An 11,077-nucleotide genomic window follows, 5' to 3' on the forward strand; every position below is an offset into this window, starting at 1 on the left:
GAATTTCTATTTTCTTCCTTGAAAATGTTCCAAATGACACGTTTTCCAGTCCCTTTGCAGAAATCAAATATGGCCTAAGTCCAGACCTGCAGCTAGTATCTGTGGGGGAGGAACAGCTCTGGCCTTCTCGGCCACTGGCTCTCCTGCTGTCCCTCAGGCAGGACCAGCTGCTCACCTGACTGGTCGGGCCTGGATTGGTGGTCCCCAAACTGTATGCCGAGGTACCCTAGGGCACTGCAGCATACTCACAGCAAATAACTGCAGTTATTCAAAAATAAAATACAAACGTAAGGCAATAAGACATAAAGACTTATTGTTTGAACCTCATCACTTCATAAAAAATGCTGTCAGGTATTTCTTTTGGTCTAGGGAGGGGAAGCATGAAAAAGTACTTAGGACAGGAAAGGCACCGTGAATCAAGAAAGTTTGGGAACCTCAGCCTATACACTTACTGGGCCATATTTTACTCATCGTTGAGGTTTCTGTGAGTTAAAGGTCAGCTCCTGTGCATGGCACTTGTCCTCCTAGGCCATTGTGGCAAGGAGGCTGACGAGGGCAGGTTTGGTCTTTCTTACCGTTTTTACTTTCTTCACCCCTATATCTGATCTGGTCAGTTAAGTTTAGGATAGAATGTTTTCTCTCATCTACCTTTTCCCAGTAGCTCTGAGTGTGAGTGTGTCGGGGGGAGAGGTCTAGCTCTTAATAAAGTGGTACCTTGATTCTCTTGCTGGTGATCCTTGTCTATCGCCGCATCAGTCAAAAACTGAAGTCTTGCCAGGTGTGACTGAGCTTTCTCAGGTCCCCTGCCTTCACTTCTCAGCCCAACAACCTCTAGGAGTATCTAACTAATCAGGTCATGCAGCGCCCATCTGCTGGGAGCAGCGAGGTCTGGCCCCTGCTGGGGGAGGCCCCTAGTTCTCTCCGCTCCCACTGGCTCATCTACAGTTCCCATCCAAGTGAAATCAAGGCATCGTACTATCGAAACTGGAGAGGGAGAGAAGTCACAAAAAGATAACATGCACCCCGTGGGAAGGCGATATGGGGGCCCCTTTAGCGTTTTAGTTCTCAGGTGCATTGCACATTAGAAACACCTGGGATGCCTTACAAATGCAGATGCCCAGGCATTCTGGGAGTGGAGGAGTAAGAAAGAATGAATTGGGACTTTTTTTTTTTTCTGAGAAACTTCGAAAGGACCTGGGGAGCCCTCCCTGGGAGATGCTAATTCAGGAGGCTTGCTCAGCTCCTTTGCTCTAGAAAGCTTGTTTTCCGAATGAAAAGGCATTTCTCCTTTGAAAATGCACGCCTCCAGTGGTGCCCAGGGGAGGGAGGGCTGGCACAGGGAGGCAGGGGCAGGAAACAGTCTTGAGCACAGCAGAGCGATGAGAGACAGCCAGACCGTACTCAAAACTCCGGAGTTGCTAAGAGACTAGATCTGAATGGTTCCCACCACAAAAAAGAAATGACAATGACGTGACTCGATTCAGCTAACGCTGCTACGGTGGCAATCACACGGCAACAGGTAAACGTGTCAAATCCACACGTCGCCACGCCGTGAATTAACACGATGCTCTACGTCCATTATTATCTCAGGAAAAATGAATGGAAAAGACAGCGCTGGGGACCCTTCCTCTGCGAGCTCTGCTGCGGTTCTGAACGAGTCCCCTCTGTAATCTGCTACAGAATAAACGGGCCGCTCTCAGGAGGCCGAGCCACCCGGCTGAGACTTACGGTGTCCCTGTACTTGACGAAGGTGAACATCATGTTGACCCATTCTAACTTCATTTTCTCCAAGTTTCTCTCCAGGGAGTATTCCTTACTAGCGGCGGCTCCAATGGGCTCCAGTCTAAAAAGAGAACGCAGTGACAGCCCCGGGAGGCGGCAGTGAAAACGCGTCAGAAAACGCATTAGTAAAATTAAGAGAAATGCAGAAGCCCTTCGTTTTACTAAAATGTTTACTCTCCTACTCTAAGACGCCAGTCTTTTGCAGGGTGTCTTACCCTCAGCACTGGTGACTTTAGGGGCTGTGTTACAGGCTGAATTGTGTCTCTCCAAAATCATGTGTTTTAGTCCTAACCCAGACTATTAGGGCACCCTATTTGTAGATTGGGTCTTTAAAGAGGCACTTAAGTTCAAACGAGGTCACTAGGGTGGGTCCTAATCCAATCTGACTGGTGTCCTTGTAAAAAGAGGAGGTTGGGACACACACACACACACAGAGGAATGACCACGTGGGGACGCGGGGAGAAGACAGCTATTTATAAGTGAAAGAGAGGGGCCTCAGAAGAAACCAACCTAACCAACATGTTGATCTTGGACTTCAAGACTCCAGAATTGTGAGAAAACAAATTTCTGTTGTTTAAGCCACCCAGCCTGCAGTGTTTGTTACAGCAGCCCCAGCAAATTAATAGAGGGTGGGCCATTCTGTGCCGTGGGGGCCCGCCCGGGCATTGCAAGATGTTTAGTGGCATCCCTGGCCTCCATTCATGAGATGCCAGTAGCAGACTCCCGCATCCCCCCTCCTTGCTAGTCACGGCAATCAAAAATGTCTGCAAATGGGGTTGGAAAATGGTCCTCAGCTGAGAACCACTGTTTTAAGGCCGTTAAAACAAGACTTCCTTTTCCTGTTTTTGTTTACTCCTTATTTTCTCCAGAATTGTTATTCTGACTTCTTACTCAGATCTGAGAACTTCTGTTAATTTATGTGATGGCTTTTGCTCCACTTCCTGTCCCTACCTTTTAAAGAAAAACACCTGTTTTCCTGAGCTGCTGGGTTCACCCATCACCCGTCTATAGACCCTCTGTTCCACAGAAAGGAGGAGGGAGGGAGAGAAGGGGAAGACCGATCGCTTCCTTTCTTGTTTCCACGTGGAGATCTGGTTCTAAACCTTCGCGTGGCCAGAGAACTGAGAAGCGAAGTTCCTAGGAGGAGGAGGAGGGGTGATTCTCTTCCGCTGCATCCTTGACTGCAGAGGAGACCATCTGGTCGTTACTTACAGGTCAGCAAGCTGAAGCCCAGAGGAGGTAAGTGAAGAGTCCAGAGCCTCCCACGCAGCTGGGGAGTGCCGGAACCGGAACCAGTCCAGACACCGAACCCTCTGATGCCTAATCTGGTGTCTCTGCACCCCCACTCCACCCCCACTAGGTGCCTGCTCCCCTCCCTCTGTCGGAAGGGGCACCGCAATCGTTTCATGGTTTGAGTAATTAGGGCCAGCTGAACAGAGCTGACAACACTCACGTAGCCTCCTGCAGGGAGGTAGATAAGCAGAGATAATGCCAAAGAATGACTGACAGAATCTCAGCAGCATGACCATCATCCTGAACATGGCCTTCTTAGGAGAGGACCAAAATAAGAGTGCAAACAAGGAACAGTTAATAAAGGCAGGGCCAACCCAGGTGAGTGTGATGCGGAGGCTGGCTGTGTGGCCGTGACCAGGCCCCCCGACAGTCTTTAGGTCCCCATGTGCCCATATCAGGGGTTGCTGGTGTAATTAAATAAGAGAAAATGCTGGTAACACGCCTTGTGACTTATAATTATGCAAATAACTGCACAGGGCAGGAATTACTCAGCTTGGGAGGCCACAAGGTCTGTCGAAGTCTGACCTTAGCCAATGTGCTAAAGAGGCATCGAGTAGCTGATGGGCAGGGGGCGGGAAGGGACCATGACCATCACACCTCACTAAGGCGTAGTGCTTGAGAAAAGGCTAAATCGGTTCAGGTTACTGGGCTTATCTCATAATCCTCCTAGCAACTCTAACTCCTAGCCGCTGTTCTCCTTCCCATTCTGCAGACAGAGGAGACTGAGGCACACGGAGGTAAACAGCTCGGCCGAGGCACCGCCGCTTCTGGACATTAGGTTCTCATGATGGGTAAGTTGGCTAATTCGTATAAGCACTTGGTGAGGCATAAATGTTTGACAGCTGGTATCTCTTGGGAACATCTTATTTGGGGGGAAATGAGGCCCTTTAATAAAATAACCTAGACTCAGTAGAGATGCAAGTGTCTCTAGGCCTGCCCCTTAAAGGACAGTAATGGTGGCATTAGGGGTGTGGTTGGAAAAGGGGCTCTGTAATAAATCTGGCAAGTCCAGGGGCTGAAAGTCACCTCACAGGGTAACCTGATCATAAATTCCTAGCTGGGCAGGCCACGGTGGGTAGTCACGGCCTCGGCCTGTAACTTCTCCATGGAAGGTTCATCTTGGCTGTGAGCGGGCCCTGGCCATGCTTTCTGTGCATCTAGATTAAGGCACCTCTGACATGACTCTTTTCAAAACCCTCGAGGGAAATCACACTCGCTCGAAACTTACTAAATTTCACTAACCAATGTCGCCATAAGAAAAATAAATAAGTAAATAAAATTTTTAAAAGGGGCATATAATTTTGTTAACTATCCAGTAGTCCCATCCCTGCCCTGCTTTCTCCTACCTTCCAGTCACCTTCCTTATGTTCCCTCCTTAATTCCAAATGCATAAAAGAAGCTGCAAACTGTCACTCTGGGGAGCATTTTTCTCAGGCTGGTGAGATCTAGCTTCTAGGCATGTTCTCTGTTTGACTCGAACTGTAGTAAGCTCTCATAAAAACGTTCTCTGGGTTTGGACGTTCTCACGCCAACAGGGAACACTGGAGCATTCAGGTGGCAGAGAGATTTTGGGGGCCTGGAAGCACTCTGGATTAGACCTGTCTGCCACGTGTCGGGGAGGGGTTCCCAGACTCCGGCATGCATCGGAATCTGGGGAGCAGCCCCGCCCATCAGAAACCTAACAGGAGCCACGTAAGTCATTTAAAGTTTCCAACCGCTACCTTGAAAAAGGGTGAAACGAAACAGATAAGATTGCTTTTAATAACTTATTTTCTTTAACTCAATATATCTAATATTGTCTGTCAACACAGAATCAATATTAGAATTTATTAGACATTTAGCCTTTTTTTTTTTTTCCTTAATGTCTTTGAAACCCAGCCTGTATCTAGTTCAGAATCGCTGCATTTCAAGGGCTCAGCAGCAATGCCACAGGTGACTTGGAGGACTGGCTAAAAGACAGATTGCAAGTCGCACCCCCAGAATCTCTGATTCAGTAGCTTGGGATTGGGGCCTGAGAACACACATTTCTAGTAAGTTCCCAGGTGATGTCGATGCTGCTGGTCTGAGGCTGCCCCCTGAAGAACGCCCTCTCCCCTTTGTGCAAGTTAGACCTGAACTCTGCTGCCCAGGGGTCCCCGGTCCAGGCAGCACAGCATCTGCCCACCCATATCCCTGAAGGAAGTGTAGAAATACAAACAACAATTCAAATAGTACAAATTCTCACTCACCATCTCCAGGGGCATTTGGAGAAGGGCGGGCAGCAAGCGAAGAGATCGCTCCTTTGATCACATTTCAGGGAGTTTTAGAGCTGGGAGAGCCCTCTTTTTCATGGTTTTTTGTTTTTGTTTGTTTGTTTAAAGAACAAGAAACTGAGGCCCAGGAAAGTTCAATTGTTTTGCCTGAAGTCACTGAGGGCTGGGCATGGAGCTCTGGTTCAAAGAACTTTTAAAAAAACAATTTCCCTTTGAACGAAAATTTCTGACTCAATTTTCTAGTGATAATCTGTTATCAACTCTGCAGCTAGAAAGGAAAGCTTTACCAGTAAGCGAGTCCCCAGAAAAGGAGGTATTACTAAAAAGTCTTAGGTCATCACACTAAACCAGAGGGACAAAAAACAGTCCACTACGGGACCAGTCATATCGTAGTGGGGACTTACAGCTACTTTGACAGAAAAACTCCTGAAGGAAGGGAGGAGCCTTACTTGTCAACGAATTTGTTGAACCCGAATTCCAGCATATTTGCGAGACATGTCGTTTCCGTGGGCTTTATTTCACAGCCAACGAGCTCACTGATCTGCAAAGAAAAGAAGAAAATAAGTGTTTACAGTTCAAGGGAGTGCTGCCCACTGGACTTTCCATGATGGAGAGGTCTATGTCTGACCGCTCCTTCCTGGAGCCCCCGGGTGGTCAGCCGTTAGCCCTGGAAACCCTGGCGAGTGCCTCCCAAGAGACTGATTTTTCCATTTTATTTAACATCACTTAATTTAAATTTAAATAGCTGCCTGTAGTTAGCAGCTGTGGAATCGGAGGGAGCAGGTCTCAGGACTGGGGAGCAGCCCAGGGCCCACAGGGCATGCTATCTGGGTTACTGGGGGCTGGTATCCTACCAGCACTTGGCACAATGCAAATTTATATCTTTGTGGCTGGGACTGTGTCTGGTTTGTTTTTTATGGCTCCGAGGCCTAGTGCAAAGCCTGGCCCGTGACAGAAGCTGCAGTGTTCGCTGGATTAAGCGGAGGAAGTGGTGAGTACATATGACAGGCAGACCCCCAATTCTGTGATCCGAGGGTGCTGGAAAGGAGGGAGGGCTTCCCCTGAATGTTGGGACATGGGAGTCGTGTTCTGTTCTGTTCCGTTCCTGGGGCCTGCATTTAGCAGGCATCCGTAAATATTTATGGAGCGGAAGCCTGAGTGAGCCAGTGAATCCAAACGGCTTCCAGCCTGGGTTCTGAGGACACCTGGAGGAGCTCCGAGGTAATAGGACTGAGAAAAGCATTTACCGAGGGCTCACTATGTCGCAGGCACTGTTTTAAGAACCGTAGATGCTTATTTCATTCTCCCGACAAGATGACAAGGCTCTAATGTATCTTTACTACCGTTTTGCAAATAAGGAAGCTAAGACAAAGAAATCAAGTATCTTGTCCAAGACTATCCAGCTAATAAATGGCCACGCGGGGACTTGGATCTAATTCTGACTGCGAAGCTCTCATCCAGCAGCTCTCACAGACCTTCCCCGTGGCTGTGCAAAGTATCCACTGCGAAACTTTAGAAAGTACAACTCACTAGAAAGTACAACTCACACCGTTGTGCCCAAAGCAGCATGTGTTGGAGCTGTGCCGTGCAGACTGCACATCTGCTCCTGCAAGCCTTTGGCTCTCATTCTCTTAAACACCTAAAACTGCAACTTAGAACAACACACTGACCACCTCTCGGACTAAATGACATAGTCTTTGGACCATAAAAAAGACTCAGATTGGTAGTTCCATTACGCAAACTGCTTTTGTAATTATAGAGATTAACAAAGCATCTGTGCTTCCAATTCGAAGAGCCTAGAACTGTGCTGTCCAATACAGAGCCACTGGCCCCTTGTGGAGCTGAGAACTTGAGAAGTGATTTGTGCCAGCTCTGAAGGGTGTCGTAAGTGTCAAAGTACACCACGCTTCAAAGACTTAAAGAAACGTGAGCTATCACGTTAGCATTTTTATACTGACTGCCTGTTGAAATGATAATATTTTGGATGTGTTTGGTTAAATAACATTTATTCATAAAACCTATTTCACCTGTTTATTCTTTTCAAAATGCGGCTACCATACACCTTGAAATCACATAGATGCTCATGTTATATTTCAGTTGGGCAGCACTGTCGGAGAGGGCCGGCTTTGTTCCTCATCTGTGCAGTTTCTTCCTAAAGTCAAATGTCACCTTGTTTCCACCTTATTTTAAACCACAGCAGCACCTCCTTTGCTGGCAGCAGTGAAGTCTGTACCCACTACAGGTGGTGGAGCCTGCAAAGCCCAGTGCCAGAACCGGAATCTGTGCAAATGGATCTCCTGAGTGAGCCATCAGGACAGAGAAGGGCTTCCTCGACCGGGGCTGGCACAGGGGGTTCTGTAGTGTGATCGACAATGCAGGCAGGAAGGGGCTCTGAGCGGGGGCAGCCTCGAGTGCATCTGGCGGCCTTTGTCTTTTTCAAGCCGCCTTTAACTATGTAGCCCATTGAGCTTCCTGCTGAGGGGCTCATTACCCTGGAGCTGCTTTCCCAGGCTGCACCCCACTCTCGCCTGAGGCTGACTGCCCCCTGCCACCCACTCCCTCGCCTCTGCTGCTTCTTGCTCCCTTTTCGAGACCTAGATTCCGTTCCCTCCTTCCTTATTACTTGCCCCGTGACAACTTAATCTAAGACAGTTTTCCTGTCTGTGAAACAGAGATAATAATTGTCCCTACTTCAAAGGCTTGCTGGGAGGATGAAATGAGAGAATCCACATAAAGTATGCACATAGTCGGTACGTAACTGGTACTTAACATGTCTCAGCCATCATTGTTGTGATATTTTAATTCCAAGGAACGTGTTTTTCCCAGCCTGTCCATCTCGGGAGTCTATAAATGAGGATTATGACAGTGTAGAAACGGCTGGGATTTTACAAGTGCCCACATGTGAGAATCACAGGGGAAGCGCCAGGTGGAGGGGATGGCTTTTCAAGGCCTCCTAGAGTGCCATTTAAATGCCACTGATGAGGGCACTTCCTATAGTGCCATCTCCTGGACAGACCTGGCACCACCCAACCTCCCCAGCTCTCTAACTGGTCAAAGCTCCAGCCAGGCCAGGCCTATGGGGGAGGCGCCCACCAGCACCGAGCGGGCAGCACCCTGTGCAGGCCCCTCCGCTAGGGCAGCTCAAGACCAAGGTCTACTCAGGTGACCGCTCCTCCGCTGACATAATCTCGAGTTTCAAAGCCTTCTGGGAAACCCTAAGCAGCTCCCCTGTATGGAACTTCCTGAATGTCTCACAATTGAGACCTCTGTCTCCTCAGGGGGGTCAGAGTGCTCCCTGCCACCACACTCGGCTCACTCTCTCCGCAAGGTCACAGGTGGGCTCTGAGATCGGGCCCTTCCAGAGACGACGTCCTCGGTCCTGTGCACGGTTCCGAGAGAGAACTCCAGGCCAAGTCTGCCTGTGGATGCTCACGTCCCCTGAGAAGGTGAGAAGGGTCGACCTGCTCACGTGCGCACGGAGCAATGCCCTGGTCGAGGCCATTTCAAGGCCATCACTGGCCCCCGAATGTGATAATTATTATAGAGACACACTGAAGTTTTCCTTTTTCTGCCCAGTGTTCGCACCATGCTTATCACCCTCACACTTGGTTGCTTTATAAAAATCCCAACTATTTTTAGGGAGGATATTTATCATCCTCATTTATAGACTCAAATGGCTGAAAGAAGAATGCACAACTATTTCTGCACATAGCCTGCCAGACGATGAAGTTCCACACCTTAGGGAGCCCAAGAGGGAGTCATCTGCATTGTCAGGGGCCCCCGGGGGAAGGTGTGACTTTTTGTCCAGCACAGCCTAGGTCCAAGAACACAGCAAGTCAACACCATCATCACCCTTTAAGACCCAGAGCAGACTGAGAGAGCCTCTGTGGTCACAGGCTGGAACGGTACTCAACCACACGCAACGGGGGTCCCTAAAGAGAAGGGTCGACCTGCTCACGTGCAGAGGTGGCTGCTCATCCCTTCCCCCAGCCACTCCCGGCCTCCAAGAGGCTGGCACCCTCCCTACGCCCCGCCTGGGCCGCAAACAGAAAAGCTTGAGCCAGCAACGGTTCCCGCCTCCCAGAGGGCTGCCGGGACGCAGGACGGTGACAGGGACCTGTTGCCAGTGCCGGTCTTTCATTCCCGGGTTGCAGGAGATGGTGAGGATGGGGAGGTGCTGCTTGAACTTGTCGATCTTGACTTTCACGTTCTCCGCCAGGCGCCGGGGCGCCGGCACATCGGCTAAGGTCTTGGTCAGTTTATAGATCGTCCTCCACATGTTCCCGACTTCCTCTGCGATTTCCTCGGCGTTCAGTAGAAAGAGGGGCCCTGGAATGGAAGAGATGGGGTGAGGGAAAGGTCGGACCGCCAAGGAAATGTCAGTGACGAGTATCTTTAATGCCCAGTGCTTAGAAGTGGGCCCCTGGTATGGATATTGGAACAAGCATGGGCTTTGCAGTTGGGTCTGGATCTGCCACTTCTACGTAGCTAGTGAAAGCCTGGGCATGCTTACGGAACTTTTCAAAGCCTCAACAGCATCGCCTGTGATGCAAGGGTACTAATGGAGGCCTTGGAGGGTGGCCGTGAACATACAGCGAGATAAGTGCAGTGGCTAACGTAATGCCCAGCATACACTGCCATGCAGATAGGGACATCGATCGTTACTGTGGGTTGTGGATGCTGTTATAGAAATGTTAAAAGGTGCTCCAGAGATGCTGTGAAATCAGCACCTGGGGAACGTGAGCGATGGAGATACGAGAGTTCTCTGTGCAGTTCTGACAACTTTTCTGTAAGCTCGCAATTATTTAAAAAGAGATTATTTTAAAAACAAAGAATGACACCTCATTTAAAAAAAGTGCTCCAAAATATTAATGTCCTTCTCCCTTTCTTTTATGGGGATCCTTTAGCATTGGGGTTTCACATTCAGTAAAATCTTTCGTGCTGCTCCTTCCTTTCCCTTCGATATTTCAGATTAGCATCATGATGTTAACTGATTAATTTCTGCATCATGATGTTTACTCAAGAACATTTTTTCTGTCAGAGTGGCTGAGACTTAATATAGCTTCATTAATTAGTAACATGCTTCATCAACCCAATGTTTTTGTTTAGCAAGCAAAAATTCAAAATTTTTTAAAGAAGAAGAAATGTGCATGACTTCTATGAAATGTGTGAAAAGAATAATACACCATGTCCAAGTATGTTTATTGTGGGAATGCAAGGCTGGTTTTTAATATTTGGAAATCAAACAACCATATTAAGTCTAAACAAAGAAAATCACATGATAATGTCAACTGATGCAGAAAAAGCATTTGACAAAATTCAATATCATTTATGATAAAAAACCTCTTAACAAACTAGAAATAGAGGAGAGCTTCCTCAGTCTGATGAAGGGCACCTATGAAAAACCTACAATAGCATTAGACTTTCATACACACTAAATATGTACAGCTTTTTACATGTCAATCATACTGCAATAAAGTGGTTTTAAAATACAAATCAAAACCAAGAAAAACCATTATATTAATGGTAAAAAAATGAAATATTTTTTCCCTAAGATCAGGAATAGGCAAGGATTTTCACTTTTATAAAAATTCAGTAACAAAAAGATATAATACAAAAATAACAAAATACCTGGAAATTAAACAATATACTTCTAAATAACACATGGGTCAAAGAAGAAATCTCAAGGGAAATAAAAAAAGTACTTTGAGCTAAAGAAAAATGATAATATAACATCAAAAGTTGTGGGA

The 11,077-nt window shown here is 47.7% G+C and overlaps 1 protein-coding gene across 1 annotated transcript in view; it reads right to left on the bottom strand.

The window, feature by feature from the left end:
• DNAH3 (dynein axonemal heavy chain 3) overlaps window positions 1-11,077 on the bottom strand; it is a 149,540-nt gene that overhangs the window by 96,221 nt on the left and 42,242 nt on the right. The window contains exons 19-21 of the mRNA XM_023523811.1: window positions 9,445-9,656; window positions 5,777-5,868; window positions 1,729-1,843 (exon numbers count right to left, since the gene is read on the bottom strand). Coding sequence (XP_023379579.1) covers window positions 1,729-1,843; window positions 5,777-5,868; window positions 9,445-9,656 — 419 coding nt within the window. The remainder of the gene's footprint in view (window positions 1-1,728; window positions 1,844-5,776; window positions 5,869-9,444; window positions 9,657-11,077) is intronic.

The sequence above is a fragment of the Pteropus vampyrus genome, unplaced genomic scaffold, assembly GCF_000151845.1.
Source record: "Pteropus vampyrus isolate Shadow unplaced genomic scaffold, Pvam_2.0 Scaffold417, whole genome shotgun sequence".
In the NCBI taxonomy this organism is placed as follows: Eukaryota; Metazoa; Chordata; class Mammalia; order Chiroptera; family Pteropodidae; genus Pteropus; species Pteropus vampyrus.